The sequence below is a fragment of the Eschrichtius robustus genome, chromosome 6 (genome assembly GCF_028021215.1).
Source record: "Eschrichtius robustus isolate mEscRob2 chromosome 6, mEscRob2.pri, whole genome shotgun sequence".
Classification (NCBI taxonomy): domain Eukaryota; kingdom Metazoa; phylum Chordata; class Mammalia; order Artiodactyla; family Eschrichtiidae; genus Eschrichtius; species Eschrichtius robustus.
In genome coordinates this window covers 67868059-67881655 of record NC_090829.1, presented here as the reverse complement: position 1 = coordinate 67881655, position 13597 = coordinate 67868059, and the positions used below count along the sequence as shown (strand labels likewise).

At 36.6% G+C, this 13597-nt stretch overlaps 1 protein-coding gene across 1 annotated transcript in view; it reads right to left on the bottom strand.

The window, feature by feature from the left end:
* The window catches only part of TPRG1 (tumor protein p63 regulated 1), a 117067-nt gene that overhangs the window by 60911 nt on the left and 42559 nt on the right, over nt 1–13597 (bottom strand). Inside the window, exon 3 of the mRNA XM_068545457.1 lies at nt 11383–11559. Within this exon, the coding sequence (XP_068401558.1) occupies nt 11383–11559 (177 nt within the window). The remainder of the gene's footprint in view (nt 1–11382; nt 11560–13597) is intronic.

Here is a 13597-nt window from a genome sequence, read left to right as displayed (position 1 = left end):
GGGACAGAATCCAGGTCTCATTACCTTGTCATCATCATGCCTGCCACGTGGCCAGAGCTCAGGAAGGACTCAGTGAATGTAATCGAGTTACTACTTTGAAAGAACATACATTTAGGGAGCCGCTTTTTATTTTCAGAATGCTGCTGGGAGGGCAGATGACTAAGTCAGTGGCTTTTTTTTTTTTTTTTAAGCAAAGAGACCACAAACCACCTTTGAAGCCAAGAAAAAGATGTGATTGGAGGGAAATGAATCGCTACCTTTAATCCTCCAATGAGTTTGGAAAAACAACAAAATGCCAGCTTCCACCAGATCATTTCTTTTTAATTAAAAGTTAGTTGGATTCCTTTGGAGCACTCAATTTTCTGGTCAACAAGAAGTAACCAATGCTACCCACACCCTATCCCCTCTCCTTCCACCGCCACTCCTGGAGTTAGGCAACCCTTGGGGGCGGCAAACACTTCAGCTGTTTGCTCCACGCTCATAATTAGATTGTCTAGACAGGAGATGTGGCTGGAGCAATAGGAAAATATTTTACAAGGCGTTCCGCAGAACCACACTTTATAACAGTGATTAGGCGTCACTGACAGACGCAAAGCCAGCAGACTCAGCCTGGGCCATGAGCTGGTTTCACCCAGAACAGAGGAGAGGCCCTTTGAAGCTCTCATCTGACAAACATACGCCAAATTAGAACTCTGGGGACGCGGAGCAGCTCGTTGGCCTTTGGATCTCAGGGAGCAAGGTTGAGGTGATGGGTTAATGTCTGGGATGCCCTCCTCTCTCATGCCTTCCTCCTGCTGATACTAAGTCAACAGGGGCAGCTCCTAGCCCCTGCTTTCACCAGCATCTCTACAGACAGACAGGATGAGGGGTGACCACCTCAAGCAATTTCCGAGCTTCCCTTCTGCAGCATTGCTATCCCTTATATTTTGCAGAATGCAAATTTTAAATGGCATGGAGAGATAAATGTGTAATGCCTACTCTTGCAGGAAGGCATTTCTAGGCCTGACCTTCCCACTCAGCTTTTGTTGGCATATCAATGTGACAGCAACAATATTTTCCAGCAGAAAACCTTAGACATTTTTCACAGGAGTAATTGATTAGGTAAAATCATTCAGCCCGCTAAGATGAATGACTTGGGAAAATTGCTACATAAATAGAGTACCACAAAAGCATAGGATTTCAAGACCAAAAAAAAAAAAAAATTAAAAAAGGAAAAATTTTTTAGAGATTTAGGGATAAATTAGGAATTTGGGATTAACATATACACACTACTATGTATAATAAGGTAAGCAACAAGGACCTACAGTATAGCACAGGGAACTATATTCAGTATTTTGTAATAACCTATAAGGGAAAAGAATCTGAAAAAGAATATATATGTATGTGTGTACATGTATGTGTGTATATATATATATATATATATATATATATATATATATATATATATGAATGACTGAATCACTTTGCTGTACACCTGAAACTAACACAACATTGTAAATGCTAGGAGTTGCCCCCTGTTGACTTAGTATCAGCAGGAGGAAGGCATGAAAGAGGAGGGCATCCCAGACATTATACTTCAAAAAAAAATTCAGAGATTTTATAAGTGAGGAAACTGAAATTCAGCCAGGGGAGGAGACTTTCCTGATTAAGAAAGTAGATCAGGACCCAGATCCCTGAATCCTCAATCAGTGTCTTTCTCCCAAACCTATTATAGAAGCTTACATCCTTCAAGTGTTTATTACATACCAGATATTTTTCTAAATATTTTATATGTATTATCTCATTTAATCCTCAACATGGACTGAGATAGATACTATTACCCTCTCCAGTTTCCAAGTGAAGAGACCGAGGCACAGATTGTTGTGTGACTTGCTCTAGGTCACCCAGAAGCAGATCTAGGATTGGCTCCCAGGCAGCCTGACTTCAGAAGCTGCTCTCTAAGCTCTGAACTATCTATACTCTACCTCCTGATTACAGGCTTCAGATAGGAACAGAGGTCATGAAACGGGGCCCATTTATCCTCAAAAATTACAATGCATTTGAGGACCAGTAGGAACTAGGTGCATGACAAAGGGAGGATTTGAAATCAGAGGATCTCATGTTCCAGAACCCACCATCATGTATCTGTTTGATTACATACAAGTCACTTGACCACTCAGTTTCCTCATCATTATCTCTTGTGGGCATATTTTTAAAAATGGGAGAGTTAGCAAGTAAATACGGATTTTTAGGACTCTTTAAGTACCAATTATTTTAACACCTTACAACTTACAAAACACTTTTATATCAATTATTTAAATCTATAATGACCTATGAGTTAGGCCTGACAGGGATTTTTATTATTGACATTTTATAGATCGGAAATTGAGAGCCCAGGAATTAAAATGAATTGTCCAAATTCAAGCAGTAAGAAAATTGCTGTGGTTAAAATTGGTTATAGCTTTAACCTAATGGTTAATCTCAAAGAAACAGAGTCTTCCTCTCCCTCCTCCACTTTTCTGGGAGGTTATAGACACAACAGGATTATGAAAATTAAATTTTAATTAAAATCTGGGCATGAATCCAATTATGATAGAAATAAGATATAGGGTTCTCATCTCAGATAAGGAACAATAACAAAGGCTGTGTACTAGCAACTAGTTAAGCTAGTTACTCTGTAAGATAAACCAGACCTTTTACCATTTCCTGGTTTTGTGTCTGGTGAATGTTCCAATCCAAAGAGAATCTTCCTTCATCTCACAGATAAATGATCCATAGCCTGTAGTTGTCTCTTCCCATCACACTCTCACTTCATATTAAGCCAAAGGCAAAACAGTGAATAAAACAGGACAACTCTGCTTTGTAAGTGCCAATACGTGGGATACACTGGCACATGTTCTGCTAAGTTCCAATAGTCCTCTTCACAGCTTCTTAAGAGAAGCAGAAGCTACATTAACAGGAGAGGTTATCTTCACCCAGAGGGACAGAGAGGAGGAAAGGAGAGGACAGAGGATGAAAAAACAGAAGCAAGATCATAGAGAGAGAAAGAGGGGAGGGAAGGGAAAGGAAGGGACAAGGAGGGGAGGGGAGGAGAGGGGAGGGGAGGGAGAAGAAAAGGAAATAAAATATTATTTATTAAAAGAAAAGAACACTGGACAGGAAGTTTGAAGAATTGATTTTGAAGCCCAACTCTAATACTAAATAGCTGATGGTGCATGAATCCCTGGACCCCTCTTGGTCTCACTTCTCTCATCTCTAAAATGTAGTTAGTCCATGCTATTTATTCTTGCTGTTGAAGGTCAAATGGCACGAGGGAGGTAAGAGCTCTTGGTAAACAGTGTCAGCATTACCTTCTGCAGCCAGCAAGTGCTAATGTTAAGTCACTGCATTTTCTTATAACAAGGGAATTTGCTCACTCTATTCAGGCTTTCCTCTGGATTCAGTTTATGATTATTTAGCAGGTGATTTTCCCTTGTCTCTTCCTCCTTTCCCTGCCTGCTGCTGCCTGAACTCTGACTTATAATGGTGACTTAATGCCCAACCAAGAAGGGCTAACTGACTTGGAAATAAAGATTAAAATCAAATTAATCTACTTAGTTCCATGTTAACAAAAGCTTTTATCTGGGAGAGAATCAGAACTTGTTAACACCTGATATCTATAAGGCATATTACAAAGTTATTTCAAATTATCTCATTAGAGCTGTACAATAAGACTATTAATGAAACAGAATGACAGTATGAATGACCTTTTGAAAGATGAGGAAACAAAGTTAACAGTTGTAAAATTAGGACTGAAATCCAAGACTCTATCCCCAGTCCAGAACTCTACTATGGAGGTTTGCTAAAAAAAAAACTGAGCAGAACTTTAAAAACCACCCCTTCATCACACTATGTTCCTACACCCAGGGGGCCCAGAATAAGCATTTTAATTTTTAACAGCATGCTAGCTGCTGGGACAGGCTTTCTTACTCTAACCCCAGGATGAAAATCTGAATAAAGCCACACAAGTTAATTAGGAGGCCCAGAATTACACCAACTCTCTATGGTAATAACTAGGTGCCTCATGGGAAATCAAATAAAACAAGCCATAGAAAATGAAATTTGTCTGGTAAAACTAATGAAAGAAGGGAGGTGAAGGATGAGAGAATGTGAGAATAGTATGAATATGTAGATTTCTTATGTTTCACAATGGAGCTTTAATATACACTGCTGAAGATGGTGTATCAAGTGGAAGCATATTCTTTAAATAAATAACCATGATATAACTAATAACAATAATTATAAGCAACTTTAAAAAATGAATGATAAAGAAGATGAAAAAGTGGGTTGTTAATGTAAATGAGTTTATCTTAGGAAGTAAATAGATAATATTTAAAAAAGATAGAATTAAGATTACTATAAATTACACTTATAGTCACTAGTAGAAAAAGACTCTAAACTTTCTTGCTTAAAGAAAAATACGCTCAATGGAAAACAAAGGAAATATAGAAAATACGGTAATATATTTAGAAAAATGCAATAATACAAAAATCAAGATGGCAGAACTAAGACTGTAACTGTCATATTAATATGTATAAATAGGTTAATCTTACCAATTAAAAGAAAAGACCCTCAGGTTGGATCACAAAGTAAAATTCAATCATATGCTGCATACAAGAACACATCAAAAAATAAAGAAACCCCAAAAGTTTACAGTAAAAAACAGGCAGAAATATACGAAGAAAATTCAAATAAAAAGGACATAAGGTTTGCAATATTCAGCAGACAATACCAAAAGCAAGGAAGACATTAAAGGAGATAAACTTTATAATGAAAAAGATTATAATCTAAAATAAGGATTCAACATCTATAAATGTTCCTACATCAAACAAGACAATACGAACATTCGTAATGTTAAGTCACAAAGTAAAAAAAAAAAAGCATAGTAGTTAAGGAAAATTTAATTCTCCTCTCTCAGTCTATGAGAGATCAAGTAGCGAAAAAAACTTAATTAGTGAATAATAGGCAAAGACAAACAAGACACAAAGAACATAACGATAATGGATCTAAGTACCATTTATCGAATTCTATACAAAGAAAGCAGAGACTGCACATTCAAGTATTTATGAAATGTTGATATAAATTAACAATTGAAATGTAAAAATATTCAGTAAATCCCAAGGAGTAGAAATAGTATAGAAGACATTTTCTAAACACAGTGTAATATTAAAACTAGAAATTAATAGCAGAACTCAAGGGAGTAGGCACATTTTAGTCAAACTTCTGAAAACTAAGATAAAGGTAACATTTGAAAGCAGCTAGAGAATACATAGAGGAATAGCAGTTCAAAAGACTGTGGACTTCTCTTCAGAAATTATGGAGGCCAGAAAACAGTGGAACAACATCTTGGCGAATGCTGAAAGAAAAAAATGTCAAGTCAGAATTCTCTAACTAGAGAAAATATTCTTTAAGAATAAAGGCTAAAGACCTCTCCCAAAATAAAAAATAAGAAATTTTATCATAGTAGATTACACTACACGGAATGCTAAAAAGTAATTTTTCATGTGTAAGGAATATGACCTCAAAGAGAAACTTGAATCTTCTGGAACAAACGAAGAGCATCAGAAATGAAAACATGTGCATATAAAAGATAACTTTATTTTCTAATTTCTTCGAAATACATATGATTTCTTAAAGCAAAATTTATAATGTTATCTTGTGGGGTTTAAAATGCACATGAAAGTAATATGCATGACAAGTGCAATGTAAAAGGCAGTGAGGAGGGGATGTAAATGGAGCTATATGTATATTGTATACACATATTTTAATTTTCTGTGTATTATAATGTTCTGACATCTTTCTGGCAGGGAAGAGACTGCCCCTCTTAGGGGTAGCCAACTCTTAGAGATAGCAAAAGTCCCAACGCAGGGACTTTGATATGCAAATTAAACAATCCAGAGGCATACCTCCTCTATCTGGCCCATACTTCCCATAAGGCAATATTCTTTTGCTTTAGCCAAGGACCAGGTACCAGGCAACCAGGAACCACCTGCAGTTTAAAGTCTATCAAAATTATTCATACTGGCCAATCATAAACTCTTTACCCTGCCCTGCCTTGCCTTTCCTGCGGAAACTCTAATAAAAATCATGGCCTAAGTTGTCCCCCAGCTCCTGCCCCTCTATCTCTTGATGGACACTGTGTCTTCCCTTATGGCCCTACATGGCATATGGTGACTCCCTTTCTGGGACTTGTGAGTATAATAAACTTCTTCCTTCAAAACCTCATTCTTGTTTCCTCCTGTGACTACACTGACTTTATCATGCCATTTCCAACATTTACATTCTTAGAACAATGTATTTACAAGGTTTCTATGTTTTAAGTGTAGTGCTATAATATTAAGTGTAGTGTTATATTATTAACTATAAGTGCATGGTGAAAAGTATTTATATTATAATTTCTAGAACAGTGGTTCTCAATTCAGAGTGATTTTACCCCCAGGGCATGTTTCACAATGTCTGGGGATATTTCTGATTGTCATACACAGAGGCACGGTGCTATTAGCACCCAGTGGGTAGAGGCCAGTGTTGCTGTTAAACATCCAACAGTGCTCAGAACAGATTCCCATGCCAAAGAATGATCCTGATCAAAGTGTAAATAGTGCTGAAGTTGGAAAAATCTGCCTAAAGCAACTACAAAATTATGTAAAATGTTATAACTAAAAAGCTTATATATATTGTATTGGGTTGGCCAAAAAGTTCGTTCAGGTTTTTCTGTAAGATCTTATGGAAAAACCCAAACGAACTTTCTGGCCAACCCAATATATAATTATGGAGAATTATATATCTGTAATTATATATATATAATTATGAAGAATATTTATATACTTACAAAGAAGGTTGAAAAAAGTACAAAGAAATAAAAAATAGAAGGGGGAAAGAGAAAACAAGTAATAGGTATCCTTAACTTCAATCATATCAAAATTACTAAATTACAAAAGGAACTAAACACTCTAATTAAGAGGCAGAGATGATCAGAACAGATTAAAAGTATGACCCAATTATGTAATCTCTACAAGAAATGCACTTTGAATACAAAGAGAGACAGTAAATGGATGAAAAATTTATACTATGCAAAAATAAGTATAAAAATGATAGGGTGGCTATAATAATATGAGATACAAAATAGACTTCTATACAGAGTATTGCCAGAGATAAAAAGTAACATTTCATAATGAAAAAAGGCTCAATTCTTCAAAACGACATACCAATCATGAATGTGTGTGCATCTAACATAGACTCTCAAAATACATGAAGCAAAAAATAATAAAATTAAAGAGACAAGAGAAAATCCCACAATAATAGCAGATTTTAACATTCCCCTCTCAGTAACCAATAAAAAAAAAAAAAAAAACTAGACAAAAATCAGTAAACCCATAAATAATCTAAACAACATTATCAAACTCAATGAACTAATTGATATCTATAGAAAACTAAACACAAAATTCTTTCCCAATGCACATGATACATTCAGAAAGATGTACTATATAGTTGAGTCAATAAAAAAGTCTCAATACATTTACAAGGATTAAAGTCAAAGACAGTATATTCTCTAAATTAAAACTCAGTAATGTTAAAATATCTAGGAAAACTCAAAATATTTGGAAATTTTCCAGTACACTTTCTAAAGTATCCATGGGTCAAAGAAGAAATCACAATGAAAATTAGAAAATCTTTCTAACTGAATGATAGTATAAACACAATATACCAAAATCTGTGAGACGTAGTGAAATCAGTGTGTAGAAGGAAATTTATAGATTTAAATGCTCACATTAGAAACAAATAAAGTCCTAAAATCAATGCCCTCAGGTTCCACATTAAGAAGTTAAAAAAAGAAAAAGAGAAATAAACCAAAAAGTAAGTAGAAGAAAGAAAAAACTAAAGAAAATAGTAGAAATCAACTAGATAGAATCAGACAATCATGAAAATTGGCAAAGTGAAAAGCATGTTCTTGTTAAAACCAAAAAAAATATATCAATAGGTTCATCAACAGAAAAAATAAAGAAAGAGAGAGAATGCAGATCACGAAAATCAAGAAAGAAGACATTAAATGGGTAATAATGGAATATTAACAACTATATGCTTTCAAATAAAACAACTTAAACAACAAATTCCTTGAAAAATATAATTTACCAAAATTAACACAGAAGAAAAAAATACGAGTAACTGAATATTTATAAAACAAATTAACTTTATTATCTAAAACTATCCCACAAAGAAATCTCAGGCCCAGAAAATTTCCTTTGTAAGTTCTATCAGACATTCAAGGAAGAGATAACACCAGTTATACACAAAATCTTTTAGAAAAAAGAAGAGAAGGGAACACTATCCAACTTGTTTTATGAGGCCAGCATAACACAAATACCTGGCAAAGACATCACAAAAGAATGAAAATAATAGACTAATACCTTCATGAACATAGACACAAAACTCTTTAATAAAACATTAGCAAGCTGAATTCAACAATGTATAGAAAAGATAATACACCATGACTAAATGTGTTTATCTTAAGACTGAAAGGTTGATTTAACATTTGAAAATCCTATTAACAATAGGATTTTTTTTAATTAGGCAAGCTGATGGAAAAATAAATATGCATTAATAAATAAATTCTTTTAAAAAATTAATAAGAGGGGAGTAACTCTACCAGATATTAAAATGTAATAAAATGTTATAATAATTAAAACCATTTTGTACTCTAGTAAACAGATGAATGGATAATCCAGAAATAAACACAAATACACATGGTAAAATATATATTGATAAAGGGGAGCATTGAATAAATGATGTTGAGAAATCTAGCCTGCCATCTGGTTAAAAAAATAAAGCTGATTGCTTATCTTTTTTCTAACTTAAAGTAAATTCCAGATGAAACATAAATTTAACTGTTTTTTAAAATAAATTGTAAAAACTTTAGAAGAAAACGTGGAAATATATTTTATAATTTCAGTGTGGAGAAAACCTTTCTCAAAAAGAAATAAACTCAGAAGTCTTGAAACATTGATACATTTGACAATCTAAAACTCAAAGACAGTAAAACATAGCATTATAAAGTTAAAAGAGATATGAAAAATGGGAAAAAACATATTTGCAATATATATGGCAGAAACAGGACCAAGTTCTTTGATATATAAGGAGCTCTTACAAATCAGTAAGAGAAAAATCAATATCTCAATAGAAAAATTATGGGCTATGATCAAAAATAGGCAGTTCACAGAAAAAGAAATAAAATTACTTTCTAACCTAAGAAAAACACCCTCAACTTCCTTCAAATTCTAGTGATGGAAATTAGAACAAAAATAAGACATTTTTCTTTATTTCCCTGGCAAAGAAGAAGAGTTTCATAACACACGATATTGGTGAGAGTGTGTGAAAAAGGACTCACACATTGAGGGAACATGAACTGGCATCACCTGTTTAGAAGGCAATTTGGCAGTAGCTGTCAGTTGAAATTCACATGACTTTTGACCTAATAATTCCACTTGCAGAAATTTACATTACAGATACATTTGCACATATGCGCAAAGTCCTGTAGACAAGGATATTTATAGCAGCTTTGTTTGTAGTAGAAAAGATAAAAATAAATATCCATGAATGAGGGGCTGGATAAACAGATTAGACTTGAAGTGGAATATTCTGCACTATTAAAAAGACTGAAGTTAATCTTTCCATGATTACATAATAAAGTCTCCAAGGTATATTTTTGGGTAAAATATCTTGAGGCAGGACATTGTATGGTATGTGTACCCGCTGGGTAAAATAATTTGTGATAGATGTATGTGTATATCAATATTACAATATGTGTAAATCCACACACATACATACAAAGACATTTTTATTCTTATATATTTGCAGATTATTTCTCCAAAAAAAAAAGAATAAAACACATGAAACTGCTAACTATCACCTATGAAAATAATTCTGGAAAACTGAAAGTCTGGGTTAGGAGAGATATCCTGACAGTAAATAATTTTTTGTGATGTTTAAATAGATGTTTACCACATGCCTATATTATTGAAAAATCCACCAGTTCAAAAAGTCAGTGAACAAAATCAATCATTTCTAGCATCCATGAAAAGAGCAAATAAGAAATAGTTTTCTGATATGATATGCTTTATGTAAGGAAACCCAATCACTTGATCGGCCTATACTTTTTTCAGTATTTTAGAAAGATTTTTCAGCCAGGTGCTTAAAGAATGACAACAACAAAAGGTACCTGCCCTCAAAGAGCTCACAGTTTCACGGGCAGAGTTCACATTCAGAGGTTCAGAGGAAGGCAGCTGTCCTCCGGCTTAGATTTAAAATGTTGAAGAAAGTCAGTTCCTCCTGAGACCATAACAAGAATTTGCTCCGTTCAGCAACCCTCCTCTATAGACCTCATCAGGTCTCTTGGTAACTGTCAACCTCTCCGAGAGAGGTGATGTCCCCTCCTCCACTAAGCTTCCAGGAAAGATCCCAAAGAGACTTCTTTCAAGAAGTCTTATTAGCCATCTTGGGTTCTGTTCATTAAGCTTTGTAGAATAATTTCAATTCCCAAAGGCAATTGACAGCTGCTGGGGGTGAGGATGGCAGTAGGACCCCAAGAACAAGGCCCTCCAGCGGTTGCTGTTATAAAGCCACACTGGTGTATTTGGCTGCACTTCTCCCTGGAATGTTTCAGAGCTGGTTGACCCTACGTGGAAGGCATTACCTTTGTAGAAAAAGTTGCAGGAACATTGTACAGCAAGGAAGGGTAGAAATGGTCAGTTGCTTGGGGCTAGAAGCCATGGGTTAAAATGTCACGGATAAAGGCACCAAGGTGTCTAGAACCAGACTGCCTTAATTAAAAGTGCTGGGTGTCTTGCAGGTGACAGCACCCTGAGGAGACAGGGGGGTATTCAGACTTACCCCACAGATGGGAGTGGTACTGTATGGTGTTTACTCTACAGAACTTTTTCCCACCTTCATTCCTTTGGTTGCTCTCTCTTCCTTCTGCTTGCAATATTCTTAAGCTTTTGTTCTTCTTCGGCTGACTCCTACCCCATGTCAAATATTGGCTCAAGCGCTTCTACAGGAAAACTTCTCTGATCTCTGCCACAGAAATTAGGTTAAAACCGTTTCCTCCATGTCCCCACAGCTCTTTCCACTTTACATTCAACCACTGACTTGTCAGGTACTCATATTAAAGTACAAATGTACTTAAAATTGTATCCCTGGTGTCTGACGTAGAGTGGAAACTCAAGGATTGTTTGATGAATTCGGCTACAGTGTCACTGTTCTCCCCTGGATTCTCCCAGCTTACAGCACTGAACTGAACTTGGTGATTGTTTCCCCTGCCTGCCCCACACCCACTGCACCACTTTCCCGAGTCTAAGACATCATACTCACTTGTCCAGTGACATTGTAGGGAAGGAAAACTTGCCTAGGCAGATGAGATAGACAGCACTCAGGGGAATCCATTGCAACTGCACACAGCTGAGCATGATGAAGTCGGATTTGCAGATCAAGAGAGTCCTGTCTGTGACCAGCAAAATCCTCTCCTTCTCATTGTTCCAGCGGTCTATCCTGTAAAAAAAAACACCACAGAGAAGAATAGTCGATGGCATAATCTTTCCAAGTTGAAAATAATGGAATTGTCTGAAACATATCTACTGACACAGAAAATAATGAGGTTTGATCACCTTGGAAGAAAGAGAAGCTGAAGAATGCCATCCCTTCTCTCTCATTCGAGCCCCATGACTAAGGGAGGAGGGAGGTGGAGGATCACAGGGAAAGTTTTGTTTTGTTTTTTGGGGATTTTTTTTGTTTTTTGGTTTTTTTGGCTGTGTTTGGTCTTGGTTGCTGCGCGCGGGCTTTCTCTAGTTGCGGCGAGCAGGGCTACTCTTTGTTGCGGAGCACGGGCTCTAGACACGCGGGCTTCAGTAGTTGCGGCACGCGGGCTCAGTAGTTGTGTCTCGTGGGCTCTAGAACACAGGCTCAGTAGTTGTGGCGCACGGGCTTAGTTGCTCTATGGCATGTGGGATCTTCCCAGACCAGGGCTCGAACCTGTGTTCCCTGCATTGGCAGGTGGATTCTTAACCACTGCACCACCAGGGAAGTCCACAGGGAGAGGTTTTATGGCCACAGAGCTCAGAGATGATTAGCCTTGACAGGATCCATTAGGGGAATAGCAAGATTGTATCATGTTGGCAGTCAACTGATTCATGCTCCTCCATGTCTCCCCAGTTCTCTAGAAAACCTTCATGGGGCACATCTTCCTCAAAGCACACCAAAAATAATCTTTGTTCTAACTCAATCTGGATGGCTCACTAGGCATTAGTTTATGCTAATCTCCAAATGTCGCATTGCTGACTGAAGATAAAATGGAGACTTGAATATAGGTCCAGTGACCTCCACCCAAGCCATCACTATTTCAAGCTCATTCTATCATTTTCTTATGGTAGAAATACAGTGAAACAAGTGAAGTGAGATTCTTACAAACCAAAGACAAAGCAGACACTGGATAAGTGTTTACTGAATTGATTTGCTTCAGATTTGAGAGCCTTTCAGGGTATGCATGGAAAATTCTGAGAGTTAAGAATCTCTCCAACAGAGAGAACAGAGAGAAACAGAAGCAATGGCTTCTGGTTAAAAGAAAGTTAGCATGGTCTGAAATTCTTCTCACTCTCAACGCTTTTGTTGTCTGTCTGCCACAGCCTTTGTATATAGCACTGCATGACTTGTATGATAACTGTTTCAGTACATGTTTTGTCTTCCCGAAGAGACAGAAAAGGATGATTTGTGACTGATTCATATCTGAATCCCCACTACGCAGAATCCATCTAATGTAAAGGTTAGGACTGGGCACACTGCTCCCATCCATTCTCACATAGTAACCAGAGTGCTATTCTTCAAATACAAAAGGAATGATGTTCCTCCCCTGTTCACTCTATTAAATGACACTTTTTGATTTCAGAATCAAATCCAAGTTACATAACATGGACTACAGGTCCCTGTATGGTCTGGTCTCTGCCCAGCACCATCTCATAGCAGGCTGAGAAAACTCATTGCTCAAGTCATGGTTCAAATGCCTCATTCAAAGAAGATTTCTTAAACTCCTACATAAACCTGTCCCCCTATTACATTTTCTCAAAGCTTTCTGATCCTTTTCCATTTTCAGCACCTCTCATAGTTTGTAAGAAGGAACGATATGTTAAAAGTTTAGTAACTGGTACCACGTGAACACTGACAAATCAGAATGGATACCAAAGTACAGAGGGTAGGGCAATGCCTGTGAGTGTTGCCTAAGGATCATCCTTATGTGTGTGTGTGTCTGTGTCTGTGTCTGTGTATGTTCCATGAGGGCTGTGACTGTGCCTGAGGGGCTATTTACTCTGTTCCTGTCAAATAGCCTTCTCTAAATAAATATCTGTTGAGTGGTAAAGGAGTGCCAATCATAATCATTTTGGAGGCCTTTGGGTTGGGAGAGTATGGGGGTGAAAACTTCCAGCTAACTAACTCTGTAAGATTGGCTATTGAGCCTGTCTGTAGCTTACGTTCCTTATCTGTGAAATGGAGACAGTACTCATCTCCTAAGTTAGGGGAGAGGATTAAGGGACATGAT